A 14,394-nucleotide genomic window follows, 5' to 3' on the forward strand; every position below is an offset into this window, starting at 1 on the left:
ATAATAATAATGGCATTTATGAAGCGCTTACTACGTGCAAAGCATTCATTCATTCAGTCATATTTATTGAGCGCTTACTGCGTGCAGAGCACTGGACTAAGCGCTTGGGAAGTCCAAGTTGGCAACATCTAGAGACGGTCCCTACCCGACAGTGGGCTCACAGTCTAGAAGGGGGAGACAGACAACAAAACTGTTCTAAGCGCTGGGGAAGTTACAAGGTGATCGGGTTGTCCCACAGGGGGCTCACAGTCTTCATCCCCATTTTACAGATGAGGGAACTGAGGTCCAGAGAAGTTGTGACTTCATTCATTCATTCATTCATTCAATCAATCGTATGTATTGAGGGCTTACTGTGTGCACTTAACTAAACTTAACTAGACTGTGAGCCCATTGCTGGGTAGGGACCGTCTCTAGATGTTGCCAACTTGGACTTCCCAAGCGCTTAGTACAGTGCTCTGCACACAGTAAGCGCTCAATAAATAATAATAATAATGATGGCATTTGTTAAGCGCTTACTATGTGCAAAACACTGTTCTAAGCACTGGGGGGGATATAACATGAGCAGGTTGTCCCACGTGGGGCTCTCAGTCAATCCCCATTTTACAGATGAGGTAACTGAGGCTCAGAGAAGTTAAGTGACTTGCCCAAGGTCACACAGCAGACATGTGGCAGAGCCAGGATTGGAACCCATGACCTCTGACTCCAAAGCCCGGGCTCTTTCCACTGAGCCACGCTGCTTCTCTATTTATTCATTCAATAAATACGATTGACTGACTGAATGAATGAACTAACTAAACTTAACTAACTTAACTTAAACTTAACTACTTACCGTGTACTTCACTAAAGTTAAACGCTTTAGTTTCTGCCAGGCACTGTTCTAAGCGCCAGGGTGGATACAAGCAAATCGGGTTGGACACAAGCCCTGTCCCACATGGGGTTCAGCCCCGTTTTACAGATGAGGTAACTGAGGGTCAGAGGAGTGAAATGACTTGTCAAAGGTCACACGTCAGACAAGTGGTAGAGCCTGAATTAGAACCCAGGTCCTTCGGATTCCCAGGCCCGGGCTGTAGCCACTAGGTCATGCTACCGGTCCAGCCTTGGTCAGTGCCCGGCCCCTTTGGGGCCTGAATCCCATTCATTCATATATTCATTCAGTCAGTCGTATTTATTGAGCGCTTACTGTGTGCAGAGCACTGGACTAAGCGCTTGGGAAGTCCAAGTTGGCAACATCTAGAGACGGTCCCTACCCAATAGCGGGCTCACAGTCTAGAAGGGGGTGACAGTGAACAAAACATATTAACAAAATAAAATAAATAGAATAGTAAATATGTACAAGTCAAATAGAGTAATAAATATTCATTCATTTATTCATTCATTCAATCGTATTTATTGAGTGCTTACTGTGTGCAGAGCACTGGACTAAGCGCTTGGGAAGTACAAATCGGCCACCTATAGAGACGGTCCCTACCCAACAGCGGGCTCACAGTCTAGAAGGGGGAGACAGAGAACAGAACAAAACATATTAACAAAATAAAATAACTAGAACAGTAAATATGTACAAGTAAAATAGAGTAATGAAAATTCATTCATTCATTCAATCGTATTGATTGAGCGCTTACTGTGTGCAGAGCACTGGACTAAGGCTTGGGAAGTACAAATCGGCAACTTATAAGAGACGGTCCCTACCCAACAATGGGCTCACAGTCTAGAAGGGGGAGATAGACAACAAAACAAAACAAATAGAGAGGCGTCAATACCATTAGAAGGCCAAATGCTTATTATCAATACCACATGCTTATTAATAATGATAATAATAATGATTCATTCAATCGTATTTATTGAGCGCTTACTGTGTGCAGAGCACTGTACTAAGCGCTTGGGAAGTACAAGTTGGCAACATATAGAGACGGTCCCTAATAATGATGGTATTTGTTAAGCGCTTACCATGTGCCAAGCACTGTTCTAAGCCCTAGGAGGATACAAGGCAATCAGGTTGTCCCCCGTGGGGCTCACAGTCTTCATCCCCATTTTACAGAATGAGGGAACTGAGGCACAGAGAAGTGAAGTGGCTTGCCCAAAGTCACCCAGCTGACAAGCGGCGGAGCCGGGATTAGAACCCACGACCTCTGACTCCCAAGCCCGGGCTCTTTCCACTGAGCCGGACTGTCTCTATGTGTTGCTGACTTATACTTCCCAAGCGCTTAGTCCAGTGCTCTGCACACAGTAAGCGCTCAATAAATACGATTGATTGATTGATTCATTCATTCATTCATTCAATCTTATTTATTGAACGCTTACTGTGTGCAGAGCACTGTACTAAGCGCTTGGGAAGTCCAAGTTGGCAACATATAGAGAGGGTCCCTACCCAACAGTGGGCTCACAGTCTAGAAGGGGGAGATGGACAACAAGACAAAACACGTGGACGGCTGTCGAGTCAATCAATCAATCAATCGTATTTATTGAGCGCTTACTGTGTGCAGAGCGCTGTACTAAGCGCTTGGGAAGTCCAAGTTGGCCACATATAGAGACGTTCCCTGCCCAACAGTGGGCTCCCAGTCTAGAAGGGGGAGAAGGACAACAAAACAAAACATGTGGACGGGTGTTGAGTCAATCAATCAATCAGTGGTATTTATTGAGCGCTTACTGTGTGCAGAGCACTGGACTAAGCACTTGGGAAGTCCAAGTCGGCAACCTATAGAGACGGTCCCTACCCAACAGTGGGCTCACAGTCTGGAAGGGGGAGATGGACAACAAGACAAAACACGTGGACGGCTGTCGAGTCAATCCATCAATCGTATTTATTGAGCGCTTACTGTACGCAGAGTGCTGTACTAAGCGCTTGGGAAGTCCAAGTCGGCAACCTATAGAGACGGTCCCTCCCCACCAGCGGGCTCACAGTTGTTCTTATCTTCAGGCCACGAGGAGGGGTGCGATGAAGCTGAACGAGAGGAGCGTGGCCCGCTACGCCACGGGGCTCACCCCGGCCGACCACGCCGGCTTCCTGCAGCAGCGCGGCGCCGCGCCCGCCGGCCCCGGTGGCGCCGCCAACTACTACTACCGGCGCCGCTGGTTCGTCCTCAAGGGCAACCTGCTCTTCTACTTCGAGGAGCGGGCCAGCCGGGAGCCCCTGGGCCTCATCGTGCTGGAGGGCTGCACGGTGGAGCTCTGCCAGGCCTCCGACTTCGCCTTCGCCGTGCGCTTCGACCGCGTGCCCGGGGCCCGGCCCTACGTGCTGGCGGCCGACGGGCCCGGGGCCCTGGAGGCCTGGCTCAAGGCCCTGTCCCGGGCCAGCTTCGGCTACATGCGGCTTCTGGTGCGGGAGCTGGAGAGGCAGCTGGAGGAGGCCCGGGCCCGCTCCCCCGGCCGGGGGGCCGCCCTCCGCCGCTCCGCCGCCCGCCGGGCCCCGGCCCCGGGCCGGGAGGACGCTTCCGCCGGCCGTCCCGAGGCGGGGGGGATGACGGGCGACCCTCTTCCTCCGCCTCCCCCGCGGCGCCCGCCGGGCAGCGGCCCCTTCCCCGGTTTGGGGGACAGCCCCGTGTCCCCGGAGACGGCCTGCTTCGCCAGGCTCCACGACTGGTTCGGGCAGGAGATGGCCCAACTGAGACGGGAATGGGGACGGACCCAAAGTCGGGGGCACCGGGGCGGCCCGGCGGGTACCCCTCCGCCCCCCTGACTTTTACGGCCCGGGCCTCCCACCGCTGCCCCGTCCGCCCGCCCCGCCGCCCCAAAGCAGCGGTCCCCAGCTGTCGTCATCATCATCAATCGTATTTATTGAGCGCTTACTGTGTGCAGAGCGCTGGACTAAGCTCTTGGGAAGTCCAAATTGGCAACATAGAGAGACAGTCCCTACCCAACAGTGGGCTCACAGTCTAAAAGGGGGAGACAGAGAACGAAACCAAACATACTAACAAAATAAAATAAATAGGATAGATATGTACAAGTAAAATAGAGTAGTAAATATGTACAAACATATATACAGGTGCTGTAGGGAAGGGAAGGAAGTCTCGCGGGGGAAGTGCCACCTTGTACTTCCCAAGCGCTTAGTCCAGTGCCCTGCACACAGTAGGCGCTCAATAAATACGACTGATTGGGCCTGGAAGTCGGGAGAGCCGGGTTTCCAATCCTGGCCCGTAAGGAGGCCGCCCGAAGATGGGATGCCGGCTCCCAAGACTGCGATCTCCGAAGGCGTCAGTCCCAGAGGACCTGGAATATTATCCAACACCTTTCGCCTTTCAAGCGCTCGAACCTGGGTCCCGGGGACAAAATTTCCGTCTGAAAGAGTTCGGCTTCCTCCGGTCGGATTTACTGAGCGCTTACTGCGCTTCTTCCACGGGGGACTCAGACCGGGCTCCCAGTTGCCGATGCCAGGAAGGGGAGGAGAGTGGGGCGGGAAGATCCATCTGATGGGCTTTTCCTAGGGAAAAGTACTAGAGAAGCAGCGTGGCTCAGTGGAAAGAGCCCGGGCTTTGGAGTCAGAGGTCATGGGTTCGAATCCCAGCTCCACCAACTGTCAGTTGTGTGATTTTGGGCCAGTCACTTCACTTCTCTGTGCCTCAGTTCCCTCATCTGTAAAATGAGGATTAAGACTGTGAGCCCCCCGTGGGACAACCTGATCACCTTGTAACCTCCCCAGCACAAAGAACAGTGCTTTGCACATAGTAAGCGCTTAATAAATGCCATCATTATTATTACTATTTTCCTTCAGCTCTTTACATTTTGTAATAGCATTTGTTAAGCACTTACTATGGTCCAGACACTGTACTAAACGCCGGGGCAGATACACGTTAATCAGATTGGACACAGTTCCGGTCCCACGTGGACCGCAGTCTTAATCCCCGTTTTGCAGGTGGGGGAACTGAGGCACAGAGAAGTGAAGCGACTTGCCCAGGGTCACACAGCAGACAAGCGGTGCAGGCGGGATTAGAATCCAGGTCCTGTGACTCAGCTTCGGAGGAGAGGAGTGAGAGGGTGGTGACGGGCAGGGAGTTGAGCGCCCAGATATTCCCCCAAGACTGTAGTGGGGGAAGAGTCCGGCTTCGCCCCCAAAGGGGACTAGGTGGTCAATCGATCGTATTTATTGAGCGCTTACTGTGTGCAGAGCACATAGTGGTCGATACCATCGCGTTTCTCTTCCTGTGCGGAACCATCTAAGGGGGAAGAATGCCTTAGTTTCCAACCCAGGTGATGACCCCGAAAGTGCCGCAGAGCGTCAAGCGCACAGTTGCTTCCCTTGATTCAGTTCGCAAATACTCTTAGGCCCCGCTAGCGTGTAAGCTCCTTGCAGGCAGGGAACATTCATTCATTCATTCAATTGTATTTATTGAGCGCTTACTGTGTGCAGAGCACTGGACTGAGCGCTTGGGACGTCCAAGTCGGCAACATATAGCGACGGTTCCTACCCAACAGCGGGCTCACAGTCGAGAAGGGGGAGACAGACAACAAACCAAAACACGTAGGCAGGTATAGTGCTTGGCCTACGATAGTTCGGGTATTTGTTAAGCGCTTACCATATGTCAAGCACTGTTTAAAGATATATTATATATATCATATTATTATGATATTATATATATCAATCAATCAATCGTATTTATTGAGCATTTACTGTGTGCAGAGCACTGTACTAAGCGCTTGGGAAGTCCAAGTTGGCAACATATAGAGACCGTCCCTACCCAGCAGTGGGCTCACAGTCTAGAAGGGGGAGACAGAGAACAAAACAAAACATATTAACAGAATAAAATAAATAGAATAAACATATATATATATATATATATATGTATATATATATATATATACATATATATACATATATATATATATATCACACTGGAGAAGCAGCGTGGCTCAGTGGAAAGAGTCTGGGCTTGGTAGTCCAGCAGTCATGTGTTCTTATCCCGGCTCCGCCGCTTGTCAGCTGTGTGACTTTGGGCAAGTCACTTCACTTCCGTGTGCCTCAGTTCCCTCATCTGGAAAATGGGGGTTTAGACTGTGAGCCCCATGTGGGACAGCCTTAATTACCTTGTATCCCCCCCCCCCCCCCCCCCAGTGTTGAGAACAGTGCTTGCACAGTTTCTAGACTGTGAGCCCACTGTTGGGTAGGGACCGTCTCTATGTGTCGCCAACTTGTACTTCCCAAGCGCTTAGTCCAGTGCTCTGCACACAGTAAGCGCTCAATAAATGTGATTGATTGAGTGATAGTAAGTGCTTAACAAATACCAACATTATTATTATTATTATTATAAGTGCTTAACAAATACCTACATTATTATTATTATTATTATAGTAAGCACTTAAATACCTTCATTATATATTAAGCGCTTAACAAATACCACAATTACTATAAACAAGCCCCCAAATACCTACATTATTATTATTACTATTGTAAGCACTTAAATACCTTCATTATACATTAAGCGCTTAACAAATACCACAATTACTATGAACAAGCCCCCAAATACCTACATTATTATTATTATTATTGTAAGCACTTAAATACCTTCATTATATCTTAAGCGCTTAACAAATACCACAATTACTATGAACAAGCCCCCAAATACCTACATTATTATTATTATTGTAAGTACTTAAATACCTTCATTATATCTTAAGCGCTTAACAAATACCACAATTACTATAAACAAGCCCCCAAATACCTACATTATTGTTATTATTATTGTAAGCACTTAAATACCTTCATTATATATTAAGCGCTTAACAAATACCACAATCACTATAAAAAAGCCCCCAAATACCTACATTATTATTACTATTGTAAGCACTTAAATACCTTCATTATACATTTAGCGCTTAACAAATACCACAGTTACTATAAACAAGCCCCCAAATACCTATATTATTGTTATTATTATTGTAAGCACTTAAATACCTTCATTATATCTTAAGCGCTTAACAAGTACCTCAATTACTATGAACAAGCCCCCAAATACCTACATTATTGTTATTATTATTGTAAGCACTTAAATACCTTCATTATATCTTAAGCGCTTAACAAGTACCACAATTACTATGAACAAGCCCCCAAATACCTACATTATTGTTATTATTATTGTAAGCACTTAAATACCTTCATTATACATTAAGCGCTTAACAAGTACCACAATTACTATAAACAAGCCCCCAAATACCTACATTATTGTTATTATTATTGTAAGCACTTAAATACCTTCATTATATATTAAGCGCTTAACAAGTACCACAATTACTATAAACAAGCCCCCAAATACCTACAGTATTGTTATTATTATTGTAAGCACTTAAATACCTTCACCATATATTAAGCGCTTAACAAATACCTCAATTACTATAAACAAGCCCCACAGTTACTATTATTATTAACAATACTTATTATATTGTTAATATCGATATATTGTTAATATTATTGGTTTTTTATTATAAATTGTTAATATTATTGTTGTTATTTCAGTTTCTGTAGGTTTCCCCCATCATCGCTGGCCCAGTACCCCGGAGCGGGAGGTTTTCACAGGCTCAGCCTCTTTGGGTAGGTGTTTTAGAGAACGTCCAAATGGTCACGAGTTCCCCCGGGGCCCGGTTTTCCGTCCGGCGTCCATGGTCCGATGTCCAGTTCCTCCTCCCGGGCCACATTCCTCCCCTCTCGCCCCTCCGATAAAGGTGAAGGGTCCGAGCAGGCCCCAATCCTGGTGATAGGGAGAGATTTCGGGGCGAGCGGGGCCCCCCTGAGAAGATAAGAAAGGATCTGACCATCCTGGAGGGTGGCATGTACACTCTGGACGCACGGCGCCTTATTGATTTCCCCTGCCTGACCGCTGAGGAAGGAGCTGGACGGAGCTGGGGATGTAGGGAAGACCACGCGGGACCGGGCCAAGCTAATCAATCAACCAATCAATCGTATTTATTAATCATAATAACAATAATGATGGCGTTTGTTAAGCGCTTACTATGTGCCAAGCACTGTTCTAAGCGCTGGGGAATTTACAAGGTGATCAGGTGGTCCCACGTGGGGCCCACAGTCTTCATCCCCATTTTCCAGAGGAGGGAACTGAGGCCCAGAGAAGTGAAGTGACTTCATCAATCATCAGTCGTATTTATTGAGCGCTTACTATGTGCAGGGCACTGTACTGAGCGCTTGGGAAGGACAAATTGGCAACATATAGAGACGGTCCCTACCCAACAGTGGGCTCACAGTCTAAAAGGGGGAGACAGAGACTGCCCAAAGTGACTTGCCCAAAGTCACACAGCTGACAAGTGGCAGAGCCGGGATTTGAACCCATGACCTCCGACTCCAAAGCCCGGGCTGTTTCCGCTGAGCCACGTTGCTTCCCCGAGCGCTTACTGTGTGCAGAGCACTGTGCTAAGTCCTTGGGAATCAATCAGTTGTATTTATTGAGAGCTTACTGTGTGCCAAGCACTGTACTGAGCGCTTGGGAAGTAATCAATCAATCGTATTTATTGAGCGCTTACTGTGTGCAGAGCTGTGTACTGTGTAGGGAAGTATAAGGTGGCAACATATAGAGACAGCGAAGCTGACCACCCCGCAGCTGCTGGCTCTGGGAGCTGGAAGGAGGTGGCCTGCGTTTTCAAGAATAATAATAATAATGATGGCATTTGTTAAGCGCTTACTATGTGCAAAGCACTGTTCTAAGCGCTGGGGGGATACAAAGTGATCACATCCCACGTTGGGCTCACAGTCTTCATTCACTCATTCATTCAATCGTATTGATTGAGCGATTTCTGTGTGCAGAGCGCAGGACTAAGCGCTTGGGAAGTACAAGTTGGCAACATCTAGAGACGGTCCCTACCCAACAGCGGGCTCACAGTCTAGAAGGGGGAAGACAGACAACAAAACAAAACATATTAACAAAATAAAATAAATAGAATAAATATGTACAAGTAAAATAAATAATAATAATAATAATAATAATGGTGTTTGTTAAGCGCTTACTATGTGCAAAGCACTGTTCTAAGCGCTGGGGGGATACAAAGTGATCACGTCCCACGTTGGGCTCACAGTCTTCATTCATTCATTCATTCATTCATTCAATCATATTGATTGAGCGCTTACTGTGTGCAGAGCACTGGACTAAGCGCTTGGGAAGTCCAAGTTGGCAACATCTAGAGACGGTCCCTACCCAACAGCGGGCTCACAGTCTAGAAGGGGGGAGACAGACAAAACAAAACAAATAAACCAAATAAAATAAATAGAATAAATATGTACAAGTAAAATAAATAAATAAATAGAGTAATAAATCTGTACAAACATATATACATATATACAGGTGCTGTGGGGAGGGGAAGGAGGTAAGGCAGGGGGGATGGGGAGGAGGGGAGAGGGGGAGAGGGGGAACCTTAATCAGATGAGGTCACTGAGGCTCAGAGAAGTTAAGTGGTTTGCCCATGGTCACACAGCAGACACGTGGGGGGGGCCGGGATTAGAACCCACGACTTCTGACTCCCAAGCCTGGGATCTTTCCATTGAACCACGCTGCTTCTCTAGGAACTTGGAGAGTGGAGAATTTGGGCAAGTTACAGAATAATAATAGTAATAGTCGTGGTATTTGTTAAATGCTTACTATGTGCCAGGCACTGTAATAATAATAATGATGATGGTATTTGTTAAGCGCTTACTATGTGCCAAGCACCGTTCTAAACACTGGGGGAGATACAAGGTGATCAGGTTGTCCCACGTGGGGCTCACAGTCTTCATCCCCATTTTCCAGATGAGGTCACTGAGGCTTAGAGAAGTGACTTGCCCAAGGTCACACAGCAGACACGTTTGGGGGGGGGAACCGGGATTAGAACCCATGACCTCTGACTCCCAAGCCCGGGCTCTTTCCACGGAGCCACGCTGCTTCTCTAGGAAGTTGGAGAGTGGAGCATTTGGGCAAGTTAAAGAATAATAATAGTAATAGTCATGGTATTTGTTAAATGCTTACTATGTGCCAGGCACTGTAATAACAATAATAATGATGGCATTTGTTAAGTGCTTCCTATGTGCCAATCACTGTTCTAAGCACTGGGGGGAGATACAATAATAATGGCATTTATTAAGAGCTTACTATGTGCAAAGCACTGTTCTAAGGGCTGGGGAGGTTACAAGGTGATCAGGTTGTCCCACGGGGGGCTAACAGTCTTAATCATCATCATCATCATCAATCGTATTTATTGAGCGCTTACTATGTGCAGAGCACTGTACCAAGCGGTTGGGAAGTACAAATTGGCAACATATAGAGACAGTCCCTACCCAACATTGAGCTCACAGTCTTAATCCCCATTTTACAGATGAGGTAACCGAGGCAGAGAGAAGTGAAGTGACTTGCCCAAAGTCACACAGCTGACAACTGGCAGAGCCAGGATTTGAACCCGTGACCTCTGACTCCAAAGCCCCTGCTCTTACCGCTGAGCCACGCGGGGGGCTCACAGTCTTAATCCCTATTTTACAGATGAGGGCACTGAGGCCCAGAGAAGTGAAGTGACTTGCCCAACGTCACACAGCAGACAAGGGGGGTAAGGACCGTCTCTATATGTTGCCAACTTGTACTTCCCAAGCGCTTAGCCCAGTGCTATGCACACAATAAGCGCTCAATAAATACGATTGAAGGAATGAAAGTGAGGGAGCGGTATTAGAACCCATGACTTCTGACTCTCAAACCAGTGCTCTTTCCTTGTGTTTCCCTTCTTTGTCCCTGGGCCTCTTTCTTCCCAATCCCCAAGTTTGCTTCCTGGTAGCATTTAGTAATTAGGCAATAAATACCACTTCCATTACCACTATTGCCAAAGTACACGGATCTGCAATTAGAGGTGGGTGAGGCCAACAATTTCTTCTCCTCCTCCTCCCCCACAATATTCCCCGGGGCACTTTAAGAGCACACCTCCTCTACTTTGAAAAGAAAATACATTATTATGAGGGTATTTGTTCATTCATTCCTTCATTCAATCGTATTTATTGAGCCCTGACTGTGTGCAGAGCACTGGACTAAGCGCTTGGGAAGTCCAGGTTGGCAACATCAATCAATCAATCGTATTTACTGAGCGCTTACTGTGTGCCGAGCACTGGACTAAGCGCTTGGGAAGTCCAGGTTGGCAACATCAATCAATCAATCGTATTTACTGAGCGCTTACTGTGTGCCGAGCACTGGACTAAGCGCTTGGGAAGTCCAAATTGGCAACATCTAGAGACGGTCCCTACCCCACAGCGGGCTCACGGTCTAGAAGGGGGAGACAGACGACAAAAGAAAACCTATTTAACAAAATAAAATAAATAGAATAAATATGTACAAATAAAATAAATAGAGTAATAAATAAGTACAAACATATTTGTTCATTCTATTCATTCAATCGTATTTATTGAGCGCTTACTGTGTGCAAAGCACTGGACTAAGCACTTGGGAAGTCCAAATTGGCAACATCTAGAGACGGTCCCTACCCCACAGCGGGCTCACAGTCTAGAAGGGGGAGACAGATGACAAAACGAAACCTATTAACAAAATTAAAAAAATAGAATAAATATGTACAAATAAAATAGAGTAATAAATAAGTGCAGACATATATACAGGTATATTTGTTCATTCATTCATTCAATCGTATTTATTGAGCACTTACTGTGTGCAGAGCACTGGACTAAGCACTTGGGAAGTCCAGGTTGGCAACATCTAGAGACAGTCCCTACCCCACAGCGGGCTCACAGTCTAGAAGGGGGAGACAGACGACAAAAGAAAACCTATTAACAAAATAAAATAAATAGAATAAATATGTACAAATAAAATAAATAAATAGAGTAATGAATAAGTACAGACATATATACAGATATATTTGTTCATTCATTCAATCATATTTATTGAGCGCTTACTGTGTGCAGAGTGCTGTACTAAGCGCTTGGGAAGTCCAGGTTGGCAACATCTAGAGACAGTCCTTACCCCACAGCGGGCTCACAGTCTAGAAGGGGGAGACAGATGACAAAAGAAAACCTATTAACAAAATAAAATAAATAGAATAAATATGTACAAATAAAATGAATAAATAGAGTAATAAATAAGTACAGACATATATACAGGTATATTTGTTCATTCATTCATTCAATCGTACTTATTGAGCGCTTACTGTGTGCAGAGCGCTGTACTAAGCGCTTGGGAAGTACAAGTTGGCAACATCTAGAGACGGTCCCTACCCAACAGCGGGCTCACAGTCTAGAAGAGGGAGACAGAGAACAAAACAAAACCTATTAACAAAATAAAATAAATAGAATAAGTATGTACAAATAAAATAAATAGAGTAATAAATACAAACACTGCTCTAGGTTCTGGGGTAGTTACAAGTGAACTGGACACATTCCCTATCTCACATGGACTCACAGTTTAAGTGGGAGGGAGAACAGGGTTTCCAGGATTTTTTAATGGTATTTGTTAAGCACTTACTATGTGCGAGGCACTGTACTAAACGCTGGGGTAGAGAAGCAGCATGGCTCAGTGGAAAAAGCCTGGGCTTTGGAGTCAGTGATCAAGAGTTCAAATCCCGGCTCTGCCCATTGTCACCTTGTAACCTCCCCAGTGCTTAGAACAGTGCTTTGCACATAGTAAGCGCTTAATAAATGCCACTGTTATTGCTATTATTATTATTCTCCGTGCCTGTTACCTCATCTGTAAAATGGAGATTGACTGTGAACCCCCGCCATGGGACAACCTGATGAACTTGTATCCCCCCAGCGCTTAGAACAGTGCTTTGTACATAGTAAGCTCTTAACAAATGCTATTATTATTATGATCATCTATGGTATTTATTGAGCAGTTACTGTGTGCCAAGCACTGTACTAAGTGCTTGGGCGAGTACAACACAACATCATCATCATCATCATCAATCATATTTATTGAGTGCTTACTATGTGCAGAGCACTGTACTAAGCGCTTGGGAAGTACAAATTGGCAACATATACAGACAGTCCCTACCCAACAGTGGGCTCACAGTCTAAAAGGGGGAGACAGAGAACAAAACCAAACATACTAACAAAATAAAATAAATAGAATAGATATGTACAAATAAATAAATAAATAGAGTAAAAAAATATGTACAAACATATATACATCTATACAGGTGCTGTGGGGAAGGGAAGGAGGTAAGATGGGGGGATGGAGAGGGGGACGAGGGGGAGAGGAAGGAAGGGGCTCAGTCTGGGAAGGCCTCCTGGAGGAGGTGAGCTCTCAGAAGGGCCTTGAAGGGAGGAAGAGAGCGAGCTTGGCGGATGGGCAGAGGGATTGGGGGCATTCCAGGCCCGGGGGATGGCATGGGCTGGGGGTCGATGGCGGGACAGGCGAGAGCGAGGTACGGGGAGGAGATCAGCGGTGGAGGAGCGGAGGGTGCGGGCTGGGCTGGAGAAGGAGAGAAGGGAGGGGAGGTAGGAGGGGGCCAGGGGATGGATGGACAGCCTGGAAGCCCAGGGTGAGGAGTTTCTGCCTGATGCACAGATTGATTGGTAGCCACAACAGAGTTGGTAGACACGTTCCCTGCTCACAATGAGCTTACAGACTAGAGGAACGATACCGGATAATCAGCTACAAGATAATCAGGTTGAACACAGCTCCCTGTCCCACGAGGGCTTCACAATTTAATCCCCATTTTACAGATGGGGGAACTGAGGCACCGAAGTTAAGTGACTTGTCCAAAGTCACCCAGTGGACAACTGGCAGAGCTGGAATTGGAACCCAGGCCCGTGCTCCTTCCACCAAGTCACAATGTTTCTCTTGTAAGCCCTGTTATCTTTCACTCATTCATTCATTCAATCGTATTTATTGAGCGCTTACTGTGTGCAGAGCACTGTACTAAGCGCTTGGGAAGTACAAGTTGGCAACATATAGAGTTGGTCCCTCCCCAACAGCGGGCTCTCACTGGTACAAAACCAGAGAAAAGGCCCTACTCAGTTGAATGGGTGAAGGCCTTGGGTGAGGTGAGCCCATTCTTTCAGACTGTGAGCCCACTATTGGGTAGGGACCGTCTCTATATGTTGCCAACTTGTACTTCCCAAGCGCTTAGTACAGTGCTCTGCACACAGTAAGCGCTCAATAAATACGATTGATACAGCGAATAGGTTGCTATTAGAGGAGCGAAGCGTTTGGGGTGAGTTGTCGGCCAAGGGCAAGGTAAGGTAGAAGGGGGAAAGGTGATGGAGTGCTTTGAAGTTGATATATGTTTGTACATATTTATTTATATTTATTACTCTATTTATTTATTTATTTTACTTGTACATATCTATTCTATTTATTTTATTTTGTTAGTATGTTTGGTTTTGTTCTCTGTCTCCCCCTTTTAGACTGTGAGCCCACTGTTGGGTAGGGACTGTCTCTATATGTTGCCAATTTGTACTTCCCAAGCGCTTAGTACAGTGCTCTGCACACAGTAAGTGCTCAATAA

The 14,394-nt window shown here is 46.3% G+C and overlaps 1 protein-coding gene across 1 annotated transcript; it reads left to right on the plus strand.

Moving 5' to 3' along the window:
* Positions 1-2,932: 2,932 nt before the first annotated feature.
* On the plus strand, positions 2,933-3,718 carry PHETA2 (PH domain containing endocytic trafficking adaptor 2). Its single transcript, XM_038756086.1, has one exon. The coding sequence runs from the start codon at positions 2,933-2,935 to the stop codon at positions 3,671-3,673; it is 741 nt and encodes a 246-aa protein (XP_038612014.1). The 3' UTR covers positions 3,674-3,718.
* The last annotated feature ends 10,676 nt before the right edge of the window (positions 3,719-14,394 follow it).

The sequence above is a fragment of the Tachyglossus aculeatus genome, chromosome 14 (genome assembly GCF_015852505.1).
Source record: "Tachyglossus aculeatus isolate mTacAcu1 chromosome 14, mTacAcu1.pri, whole genome shotgun sequence".
In the NCBI taxonomy this organism is placed as follows: domain Eukaryota; kingdom Metazoa; phylum Chordata; class Mammalia; order Monotremata; family Tachyglossidae; genus Tachyglossus; species Tachyglossus aculeatus.

Bases quoted from the DNA above. Each gene is read 5' to 3' on its own strand.
- PHETA2 (XM_038756086.1), top strand. From the start codon at position 2,933: ATGAAGCTGAACGAGAGGAGCGTGGCCCGCTACGCCACGGGGCTCACC.